General features: G+C 36.6%; 2 protein-coding genes across 8 annotated transcripts; one reads left to right on the top strand and one right to left on the bottom strand.

Moving 5' to 3' along the window:
• The first annotated feature begins 287 nt into the window (after nt 1–287).
• LOC130436403 (ankyrin repeat domain-containing protein 66) lies at nt 288–1,379 on the top strand. Its single transcript, XM_056767024.1, has 3 exons — nt 288–524; nt 868–1,096; nt 1,239–1,379. Exons 1-3 carry the CDS (start codon nt 386–388, stop codon nt 1,351–1,353), a joined length of 483 nt encoding a protein of 160 aa, XP_056623002.1. The 5' UTR covers nt 288–385; the 3' UTR covers nt 1,354–1,379.
• A 555-nt stretch (nt 1,380–1,934) lies between these two features.
• LOC130436401 (adhesion G protein-coupled receptor F5-like) lies at nt 1,935–10,974 on the bottom strand. Of its 7 annotated transcripts, none has more exons than XM_056767018.1 (20): nt 10,869–10,974; nt 9,028–9,172; nt 8,825–8,916; nt 8,714–8,726; nt 8,475–8,609; nt 8,231–8,287; nt 7,691–7,840; nt 7,506–7,615; nt 7,362–7,420; nt 7,138–7,247; nt 6,757–6,987; nt 6,127–6,360; nt 5,849–6,016; nt 4,426–4,607; nt 4,148–4,336; nt 2,697–3,992; nt 2,552–2,593; nt 2,337–2,372; nt 2,147–2,225; nt 1,935–2,073 (listed from the first exon to the last, which is right to left on the bottom strand). In XM_056767018.1, the coding sequence occupies exons 3-19, from the start codon at nt 8,873–8,875 to the stop codon at nt 2,163–2,165; spliced, it is 3,126 nt and encodes a 1,041-aa protein (XP_056622996.1). In that variant the 5' UTR covers nt 8,876–8,916; nt 9,028–9,172; nt 10,869–10,974; the 3' UTR covers nt 1,935–2,073; nt 2,147–2,162. The 7 variants fall into 7 exon arrangements, with proteins under 7 accessions (XP_056622996.1, XP_056622995.1, XP_056622994.1 ...); XM_056767017.1 differs by lacking the exon at nt 10,869–10,974 and adding an exon at nt 9,534–10,514; XM_056767016.1 differs by lacking the exon at nt 10,869–10,974 and adding an exon at nt 9,737–10,514.
• Nucleotides 10,975–11,413: the final 439 nt, after the last annotated feature.

Raw genomic sequence — 11,413 nt, 5'->3', positions numbered from 1 at the left:
GATTGTTCCAGAACACACAGTGGTCGCAGTCGCGTTTGTTTTTGAAAACGTCCTATCCAGTGGTCACAATCGAATGTGATTGGCCTGCGCGGAGAAATGTAACTGTTACCACGTGACAAAGCTCTCATCATTTCTTCTCAACTCATCACAGTCTGAATGATATTTTACACTAAAATAAAGGGCCCCGTGTAACGTGAATGAACTTTACAATAAAAACGTATAGTAGGCAGCGAAACTATTTTGAGTTGTTATTTCCCGGTTTATTGTGTTAACCCCAGGAGGCGCGTTGCTGTGACGCAATGACGCAGACAGCAAAGAAGCGTGCAGCGCATAGCAACGGTAAACTGAAAGTCTGTTTAAGGTCGTTTTATGTTTCTTATCATAAATGACGGAGTTGCATCAGGCTGCAGCCGTCGGGGATTATGATCTGGTGGAGGAAATTGTCAAAAAGAAATCGTGTGAAATCAATCATAGAGACATAGACTGGAATAACAGGACAGCGCTTCATTGGGCTGCATCCAAAGGCAGGTCGAGTAATATTCTTGGAAAAGTTGTTTTAGTTTTTTACATTCCGCATGTATTGCTGATTTTATCTTAAAATCTATATCCACCATTACTAGATTACTAGAAGTGGGAACAGTTTCTTTTACACAGTTGGGTGTCTTGCAAAGAAAACGTGCTCGTCATATTTTACCCTAAACTCATAAATATAATTATTCTTCATTATTATTAAGTCATCCCTTTTTTCTACATTAAGGTGCCTGCGCTAAATTGTTGGGTAAATGGAAAAAATTTAAACCATGCAAAATATAATATAATTTGGTTTTCTTTTTACTTTATATATTCTATACATTACTGTTCTTTAAGGCCAAACAGAAGTGGTAAGGATACTGATGGAGAATGGAGCAAGGGCATGTTTGAGGACGGACAATGGGTGGACGCCTGCACACTTCGCTGCTGAGTCTGGAAGACTATCAGTACTGCGACTGCTACATTCTCTTCATGCCCCCATAGACAAAGGGGATTCATCTGGGGACAAACCCATCAGGATTGCTGAAATTTATGGACATGAAGATTGTGTTCGTTTTCTTGAAAAGTATGATTTATGTATTTTGTCACCATACACTCTTGACGTTAGACTCCACGGTTTTATTTTAGTAGTTTATTACATTTTACTATGGTATTTATTAATAAAATAACCACAATATTGAATCAATTGGTGGTCTCTGCATTTTCAGGGCAGAGGTTGAGAGCAGAAACTATCGACGGATGGCAAGGTTAAAGAGGATGTCTTTGGATGACACTGATGAGGAATGGCAACAGGAAAGAGAAAGTAAAAATGCTGATAAGTAATTGAGACTGTTTTATTATTCTGAAAAAGGGAACAGTTCTAAAATGCAGCAAAATACAAAGAATCATCACAAACAAGGTTTTACATGAATTAAGCAAGCTAGTTAGTGAATAGAAAGTGTAAACAAAACACTAAACTTTTGTGGGGTTGCCAAATGAATCTGGATAGAAATAGACAGTCAAAAGCTTTTGGATACTTTTATAAACTTTAAAAACACATAAGGGAATATACATTTTTTGTTAACTGAATTTCAGTATATTAGTTTATACAATTAAAAATATATGTGTATTTTTAAAACCTCATGCACAATAATATATAAAAACTATATATATTTTTTCAAACGTTATATGTTAAAGGGATTCATTTTGATATATATGGATGTTAAGGAGTCACACTAAAGATCTGAACAATTAAACATGTTAAACAATAATATTACAACTTAAATTGTCTTTTAAAGTAAGAAGCATTAACAAATTGCAAATATCTTTCAAATAAGAAAAACGTCTCTCCCTGACAGAAATTTAAAACCCATTAACACATTAACACATGAATACATTAGTATTCATATAACAAGAGCTGATACGTACATCCATGACTGTAATCTGTTTTATAGTGGTTTTAGTCTTAAGGATAAAGGCGTACAAAGTAATTTATGTATGAATAAAGGTAGATCGGACAGAATTGAACCCGTAAACGTCTTCCTTGTGCGGATAAAACATATTCTGGGTAAAGAACAAATGTTAGAGTGATAGGATGAAAACACTAAATATAAATTTCCACAAAAATGTTACGTACCTTAAAATCCGTCCAATCATTTATTCTTTACCACTGATGTCATTTTGCTGGAGTGGTCACTTTTTGAATGCGCCAATGGCTGAAGCAATGAGAAGATTTGCTTGTATTATTATATGTATTTGTGTCAAGAATACACTTTGCTACAATAAAGATGAACAAATGTGTAAAATGTGCCTTTGCACATACTAACCTTGCCTCTGAAACGCTTTAAAAGTGCTTCTCGAACCTTAGGAGGGGGAAGCAATTAGGCACGTTATTCAGATTACTAAACATGACTGTTTACATACTGGAAGCAGGAAAAAGACAATTCAGTGTTTAATAAAACTCTTGTCGACAAACTAACCCAAACCAAGATAAGTTACACAATGATAACATTTATATTATGCAAAGAAAAGACAGAGTTACCTTTTTCTCTCCAAAGCAGTTTGTTAGCAAAATAAAAAAGCCCTGTGTGATAACAGAAAGAGATATTTTTGTTGTGAAAGTTTCCAACGTGAATACAGGAGCGTGTTGAAAGTCAAGAAGTAAATCTTTGGTATTAAACTCTCACCTGCAGTGAATTCAGTATTGTAAATGCATAATTCACAATCTGGGCATAAGGCTTCTGTGTAAGATCCAGCAAGAACACAAGAAATCCAAAGATCCATGTTATTCCAAGGATAGGGCTCAGGAAAACTATGGTCTTAATGATGCCCTTTACAACAGCCTTCTCATCTCGAGCTTTGGCCTCAGACACAGCAGGCGTTACGATTTTCATGATGACCACACACAACGTGAACATATTTATAATCACAATAGTACCAACCGGAAAAATGAATGCAAAGATGGACCCGTTTAACCCAGATTCATATGTTAGCCAGCAAGCCTCATTCGAATAGTATTTACCAACCGCACCGTTGTCGAAATGAATAAAGGTCACTGCCACGCACACTAAAGGACACACGTAACCAAGAGTGATTGAGAATGCCAAATAAACCTTCTTCCGTAGCTGTTCGAAAATAAATATGAGCTGGTGAAGAAGAAGAAAACTCAAGCACAATGTCCAGAAGAAGACGGCCAGGAAACAATAATGTTTCACCACGGTCAGTATCAAGCACCAGCTTGAGTTGGTTTTCTTTGGTTCTGCTGTTCCTAAAAACGCACAATATGCAAGAAGCAACCAAACGGAGATGTTCACTAAGGCTATGTGGCGGAAATTGGCGATGTTTGATTTCACAACCGTGTCCCAAACCAAAAACTCGATCAGTATACACAGCACAAGAGAAACGATGGAAACTCCTAAACAAGCGTAAGTCAGTTCCTCCATATACGGGAGGTTTACCGGATGTTTGGACATTAACACTGGTGAAGCAGAGTTGTGTGTACAGTTACAGAACATCGGATTAAACGCGCCACCCCACGTACAACCCTCACTGGACCACTCATTCTCATTATCATTCCAGTAAACACAATACATTTTATGGTTGCGACGCCTTTGTATGCCATCAAATTTCATCTCCAGAGCCTCACTCTTGATGCCGTTTACTGCGGTCACTGATAAGATGGTGGTTCCTGAATCAAAGGTCTCATTTTTCAGGGTTTTTGGTAAAATATCTGCAAGATTCTTAAATGCAACGACTACAACGTCCTGCTTGGTCTTGACGCTGACATTGAAGGAATCACATTTGCTGGAGTTGCAGATCCTGAGCTGGACGTTCACACTTTTGTGTGTCCCAGAGGACAGGTTTGAGTTCTTTATCATGTTCTCAACAGTGTGTAGATAATCTACAGATAAACTGTTGGCATTTTGTGTTTGATTCCAGGCTTGAGTGTCATTCAACACATTGCTTATAGTTGATACAAAATTCTGAAAAGAAATGGAAAAAATCAATACATTTGTTGAAAATGAAGAACGTGGGAAGAAAGAATGAAGGAGTGAGTTTTACACAAGACATAAATAAAATAAAGATTCTGTAATTCATAAAATATCTTTAACACCCACAACAGATGAAACATACTCACAGGCATGAAGGCTTCGTTCCATTTATGCGACTGATTTATAGACACTTGATTCATTTGTTTCAGAATATCTACAGATATGTTTATATTTGCAAAGGAGTTAACAGTCGTGTCGGTTGTTGTGATTGTTTTTAATGAAGAGATGAGACGGTCTGCGTTTTCACGAATAAAACCCAATCCTTTACCAATTTCCTTTATGAAAGACAGAGATTGAGAATGTATGACTAACCTCGTTCCATCAGGAGTGAAGAATGAGAAAATGGATTAAAATAAAACGATACCTCAACATCTTTATGAATATCATACAGGCCCAGATTCACACAATAAGAGATTGCAGTTCCCCATTGACCGTCAGTGCAGTTTCTCCTGTTCTCACCAACACCAGAGTCACAAACCAGAACAGCCGTGTAAGAACTTTTAGTTTTAGGCCAAAGATTGTCAGCGTCACAGACTATTGAGTGACCTGTGTTGAAAAATATAAAAGTCATGTATTGTTTATTCATCCATATCAAATATATGTCACTGACCCTAATTTAAATGAGACAAATCTGTCTGCAGCCGATGGGCCGAGTGGAGATTCTCTCTCCAACAGGACATACGTCACCTCCTCTCAATAATAAAGAAGGAGCAACATGGGGTCGCTGAGATCTCAGATGTTCAAACTATAACTCAGGTAGTTTTATCTCAGCATCTCTACACTACTTGCAGACTGACGCTGTCTTAACGTGGAATTCAATCACAACACGTATGGCTTCAGTGACATTAAGCAGAGAGGATGAATAAACACGAGGGATTTATATATTTTTTAGGATCAATATTGATGTCTCCACAATGTTAGTCGATGCATTTCTTTAAAATACAGGTTTTTAATATGATATTTTACACACCGGTACCGTAGGTGGCGATATAAACCAAAACATGTTTGCTGTGACTCGCCTTTAAAAGGAAAGAAGAAAGAGAAGCACGTTCATTGATGGTTATTTACTGATTGTTAGGGTTAAAACGTCAGAATTCATGATGTACAATACACTACAGATTGTGGAGGATGAATGTTAATTTTGACTTTCTGTTATTAATCATAAATCTTAATAAAGGATTAAAAAAAAACATTAAAATGTCATATGATAAAGGCTGTTTTCACACGTAATTTCTCATGTAAATTCTTAAATAATTCAGTGTTTTACTGTGATGAGGGACATGTGTGTGTGTGCGCGCGTGTGTTACTTGCAGTTGATGTGTTTTGTAAATATAGTTTGTTTTTTAGTCAAAACAATTCAAATTAAATTTGTGGAAATTATTCAATATTTTACTGTGGTTGTTTTTTTAATTCCTAAATTATTTGTGTTCACATTTTTCATTTTGATAAAAATTTATTTATTGAATGTTTCACTTATTGTTCACTGCTAACTATTATAATGTTTACTTTTTAAATACTAACCTATAAGCAATGTCTGGAATTAGTAACATTAAATAACAGTAAAGTATTTAATAACATTTGTAGCATTAAAACATTACAAGTATTTAGTGACATTAAAGAAGCGCCGTTTCATAAATGACTTCAGGGTTAGGGTCAGAAGTAGGAGACATATATCAGCTTGGGCTTCGAGTGGAGGTGACGTATTTCTGCTTTTGTGCTTTCTTTAGAATTGTCATTTTTAATTTCACTGGGACTTTAAATGTGGAAAAAAAGACACCATAACTTACTGTAAATGATGGGAATCGTCAAAGCCCCTTCCTCCTTATTCTTGCTTCCATTGACTTTGGCTCTATTGTTTGTGAACACGCATGTGACATTCGCCAGTTCATTAGTCAACTTTTTTTCGCAGTTAACCGTTGCTTTTGCATAGTAATGGATGGAGTCTCCTTGGGTCACTTGAGAACGCAATAATATAAAAAGTTGATCAAAAGTGTATCATCTACAGAGATCTTTTTGGCTGTTCCTTGTGTTTACACTGAAGTGTGAGAGCAAAAACAATTCTCACCTGATGATGTACTTCTGAGATCACTGAAGTCAGAGCTGTCCCAGCTAACAGTGTAATTTTCTGTGCTGACTTTAATGGTACACTGAAAACGAATCTGTATCCGTTTTGTTGTATCGGTACAGTCAGGAAATTGGGGAGTGCTACTGGCACGTATGTCTGGCAAAAGTGCAATGTCCAGCATTTCAGTTGCAATGTGCGTTATGGGAGCTTTGGTATACTCGCATGTAAACAGTCCTTCAGAGAGAGAGAGAGAGACAGAGAGAGAGAGAGAGAGAGAGTAAGAGAGAGAGAGAGAGAGAGAGAGTAAGAGAGAAAGAGAGAGAGAGAGAGAGAGAGAGAGAGAGTAAGAGAGAGAGAGAGAGAGAGAGTAAGAGAGAGAGAGAGAGAGAGAAAGAGAGAGAGAGAGAGAGAGAGAGAGAGGGAGACAGAGAGAGAGAGACAGAGAGAGAGAGAGAGAGAGAGAGAGAGAGAGAGAGAGAGAGAGGGAGACAGAGAGAGAGAGACAGAGAGAGAGAGAGAGAGAGAGAGAGAGAGAGAGAGAGAGAGAGATCAGTAAATCTATTCAAGGCTATAATCACATGTCTGACATAAGATAGTACATAAAGATTTTCACTGTGAAGCACATGTTACCTTTCCAGCTTCCTGAAATGCTCTGCAGCTGAACAGTGTCTGTGAATGTGTCATTGTCCTTGTTCCTTCTCAGTTGAGCTTCTGCTCCATCAGTGATCGTTGTACTTTTATTCTGTGTGTCCGTCAAGACCCACTTCAAACTTCCCAGGTCCTCTTTTCTCTTACAGGTAACCGTTGGACTTGAACCAATAGCAACAGGTTGTTCTTTAGGTACAGTAATAGTCACGAGTCCTTTGGAGTAAAGAAGAAAAGATCGTCCTATCAATATTACTGAACAACTTATTTTTCTCAAACTCTCATTGACATCAAACAAAAGCAGTAAACAGACTTTTCATTTCTGGGCGAATTAATTCTTTAAAAATAAAATGAGAAGCAGGCTACCTTTTGTTACTAGTTGAGTTTTTTCTAATCCAGTGGCAATGTTTTCAAGTTGCGTGAGGTTAATGCGACCGAGCACCTGCACCATATAGTCCACGATCAAACTGCCTGATCTTTAAAACACAACACACATCTTCAGTCATATATCAAGTGTTTTACAGTATGTTTGTCAAAAGAACACAAATGATTTTTACATTTAGAAACATTTTTCTTGTGTCCATCATTACCTGAAACCTGTGATAACCAAAGAATCAAACCACGGCAGTTCACTGAAATTTCCTTTGAGCTACAAGAAATGAGACATGTTCATGTTTTTTCTGTTTTTCTGTTAACCATTAAACTGTGTTACAGTGTTTGTGTGTTATCTGTACCTGGTTGCTTATATCTTTAGTTATATTTTTATACTTTGGAGTTATTATGTTGTCTGAATCAAATAAGTCATTGTAGTTCCAATTCATGGTAGACGATCCGTTGATGCTCACTACAGAAGAGTGTTTGGTTAGTGACCACAGAATGTTTATTGATCAACACATGAATACACAGAATAATACTTTACCTGATTCATTAGACTGACACATGACAGTATCTGTATCTGTGACTGTGCAGTTTTCAGTTTTGCAGCACTTATGTTTGGTGCACGCATCTGAACTCCACATGTACCCTTCTTCACATGAACACTGTTTTTTGTTTCCATTCCACGTACACACTACACACAAAATAAGTTTTTATTTATCCTTATTTTCGCATTATTTTTACATTGCAGTTCATTCAAATTTGCTTAATATAAAATAGACAAAAATGATATTAGTTTGCTATATTAACACAATATCAACATGAAAATAACATACAGTGGAGTTGATATTTTTTTTAGGAAATATTTATAATTAATATTGTAATTTGTAAGTTTTTTTATTTTAATGTTTTAAACAAATCTTTTGGGGGGGTTGTTTTCATTATTGGTGTATGTAATTTCCCTTTCAATTCTGTTTTTTTTTATATTTTTTTCATTCCTAGTGGATTTCTTGCACCTGCCACAGGTTTTGAAAGCTGTGACATAATTTTTCAAAAATGAGCTCATTGTCAGTCCTTCACTTACCATTGACTAACCCAACATGAACTATTATATTCCACAAGGCTCCTGGAAATCTTGCCACTGTGTAAATTAACCAGTTATCCATTTACATTTAGCAGACGCTTTTGTCCAAAGCAACTTACAAATTGATCCATTAAGTAAAGTCACAGTAATAATCAAATGTAGTAACCTATATTTTACATATATGGATATTTTCTAATATTTTTGAAATACTAAACAACAAATCATGTGCTTTTTTTATGAATACCTGTTGAAATGCTGGCGTTTGAAACCGTCTGGTTAGCAGAGATTAGGGTTGAAGAATTTAAGATAAGTCCCTTTACATCTGTTTCTACCGATGAATCAAATTCGATCTCAAAAAAGTAAATTTGCGTGGAGTCACCTGAAATACAGTATAATGAGATTGCTAAGACTAACCTTTAAACAACTATAATGTCAAATCATATCTTTTATTTATGCTGCACAACAACAACAAAAACATAATACCTGACCCAGAAACCTATCAAAACAAAAGCACACATGCAGTGTTATAATATGATTGTGAAACACAGGATTTCTTTTTTGAATTCTCAAGTAATCAAGGAAACATCAACAAACCTTAAAAAGCAATCCCAGAAAAAGGATCACGATCTCTTTGCACGTTGTCATTTTCTCTCAAAATCTGGCGCATAAATAGATTTCAGTCATTCCTGTGAGTGACAGACAGTCAATATCTAATTAACTGCAACAAAACGCGTTCATATTTATATTACATGCACATCAATCTCTATGCCTCGCAATCCCTTTAAAGAATTACTGACCTGCGTATTCGTTCCGTTCTGAATGATCGCTTTTAAACTAAGAAAGCGAATTTAATAATATGAAGAGAGGCAGGAGATAAGTGTGACAGGTGTGTTGTAATGAAAGCCCATTCCAAAGAATTTTCTCAATAACTTGATTTGCATACTAGAAAGTTACATATGAAAGCATGCAAATGAAAAGTGTTAATTTAATCACATTACGAACAAGAAATTATTTTTATGTTTCAACTTCAAGTATCCCTTACGATAATTGAACATGGTTTTACTACTGTTGGTTACTACTGTACTGTAGTAAAACAATGGTTATCACAAAATAACCATGGTTTTGAAAACAATGTTTTTTGTAAAACCATACTAAACAATTGTTACTGTAGTAAAATCATGGTTTTGCCCCAAATAATCAATGCGCCAAAAAACATGGTTACTACACTCGTGCCACAAAAAAAACATGTTTAATATTCGTAAGTGATGTATGTGGCATTCCTCATTGCTGGGCTCTTAAAAACCTCATCTTTGCAGATCAGGGCTCGTGTATATGAAGCTTCTGAGAATTTCTCACAAGAACACTGTTAAGAATTGACTTAAGACTGCACAAATGATTGCGCTTAAAAAGTGGTTATAAAGCAGCTCCGTCGTAATTTAAGTGTAGAGCTGCGGCCCAAATCGCGCACATATGCCTCATTCTGCGCCATTTTGTAGTATAAATTACCGTGGCCGCTGGGTGTCAATGCGCTGCAACAGAAGAAAACACATGCAAACAAAAAAAAACACAAGCAAATTCAGAAAGCATTCGCGTTAGTTTGACGACACATGCCCTGCAAATACTCGCAACACAAGCAAACACAGAAACGCGCTGCAAGTTTTCGCAACACAAACAAACACAGAAACGCGCTGCAAATTCTCGCAACACAAACAAACACAGAAACGCGCTGCAAACTGCACACACGACAACGGAAGTGTTTCCGGGGGACCGCAAAAACTGATGCACTTCATGCGCTTCATTTTTACTGTTCAAATTCGTTAGTGGAGTTGTCAGCCACACTGACTATGTCGACTACAATACATTTTTAATCATTAATCATTAAACCATTAAATGTTTTTAACGTGACACTTGTTTAAGTAAGTCGAGCAATTACTACGTCTCATAGTTTTTGTTAAACTGTTCAAATCGACAGGCTAATAATATCCTACGGACGTACGTTAAGAAAGTTAAAATAAAGTTATAAAGCAACTACCTTCAATGTGGCTGACAACACCACTAACGAATTTGAATAGTCAAAGTGAAGCGCGTCCCAATCAGGTGCATCAGTTTTTGCGGTCCCCCGGAAACACTTCCGTTGTCGTGTGTGCAGTTTGCAGCGCGTTTCTGTGTTTGTTTGTGTTGCGAGAATTTGCAGCGCGTTTCTGTGTTTGTTTGTGTTGCGAGAATTTGCAGCGCGTTTCTGTGTTTGTTTGTGTTTCGAGTATTTGCAGGGCATGTGTCGTCAAACTAACGCGAATGCTTTCTGAATTTGCTTGTGTTTTTTTGTGTTTGCATGTGTTTTCTTCTGTTGCAGCGCAGTGACACCCAGCGGCCACCGTAATAAATAGTGTGTGAAGTGCGTTCACATTGAAAATCCTCAAGAATGAAGTGCACTGTAAATACCCGGAAGATGCTCTTATTTATTTTAAATTATTCTTCAGATACAATTATAAAAAGCCATTTAAATTTCACAATAAATTTCTAAAGGAAAACAAGAGCACAAACAAAAAAAAGAAACTGCGTTTAGAAATACACTCATCTAATTACGGAATGAAAAATAACTAAAATAAGATAAAATTAGAAAAAAAAATCTATTAACCTCCAAAAGCTTGAATTATTGAAATTGGAAGAATTTGAGCTTTCGGAAGATGAACTTTTCGACCGAAAGTATGAAGTGTGGAACTGTGGACACGTCACGCACTCAACAGTCGCAGTTTCGCTGACGTAGCAGAAGTGAGGCGGGGCAACCAGACCACTGCTCGAGCAAAACTCTTCTGCAGACTGATAACTCTTCAATCTGACGGTGACTAAAGTTATGCTGAACAAAACATATGAAAACTACATTAAATATCAATGCACAAGTACATTTTAATTCACACGCATTTTGGCGTGCGATTTACGTCATTGGCGCTCGACTAGGAAACCGATATACTTCCGGTTACTATTAAACCGTTCAGTATTCCATTTGGGACGATACTATTCTGAAATTCATATACTAGATGGTTGAGTGCATAGTGCATAGTTTAAGTGCACATAGTGTATAGTGTGTCTGGGACACAGTTTAGGACTACACTTTAAGTGTCAGGCCAAGAGATGATTTACGACACTTCGCTATGCCGCAAACGGGATTTTGGAAGACGACAT

This window comes from Triplophysa dalaica, chromosome 15 (assembly GCF_015846415.1).
Source record: "Triplophysa dalaica isolate WHDGS20190420 chromosome 15, ASM1584641v1, whole genome shotgun sequence".
NCBI classification, from domain to species: Eukaryota; Metazoa; Chordata; class Actinopteri; order Cypriniformes; family Nemacheilidae; genus Triplophysa; species Triplophysa dalaica.
Note: the sequence above shows the minus strand (reverse complement) of the source record. Positions and strands in the feature narration are given on the sequence as shown.

Bases quoted from the DNA above. Each gene is read 5' to 3' on its own strand.
- LOC130436403 (XM_056767024.1), top strand. From the start codon at position 386: ATGACGGAGTTGCATCAGGCTGCAGCCGTCGGGGATTATGATCTGGTG. The intron at 525-867 runs GCAGGTCGAGTA...CTGTTCTTTAAG, and splicing joins TCATTGGGCTGCATCCAAAG to GCCAAACAGAAGTGGTAAGG. The intron at 1,097-1,238 runs GTATGATTTATG...CTGCATTTTCAG, and splicing joins TGTGTTCGTTTTCTTGAAAA to GGCAGAGGTTGAGAGCAGAA.
- LOC130436401 (XM_056767018.1), bottom strand. From the start codon at position 8,875: ATGACAACGTGCAAAGAGATCGTGATCCTTTTTCTGGGATTGCTTTTT. The intron at 6,361-6,756 runs GTAACATGTGCT...CTCTCTCTGAAG, and splicing joins CATTTCAGGAAGCTGGAAAG to GACTGTTTACATGCGAGTAT. The intron at 6,017-6,126 runs GTGAGAATTGTT...TGCGTTCTCAAG, and splicing joins TCTCAGAAGTACATCATCAG to TGACCCAAGGAGACTCCATC.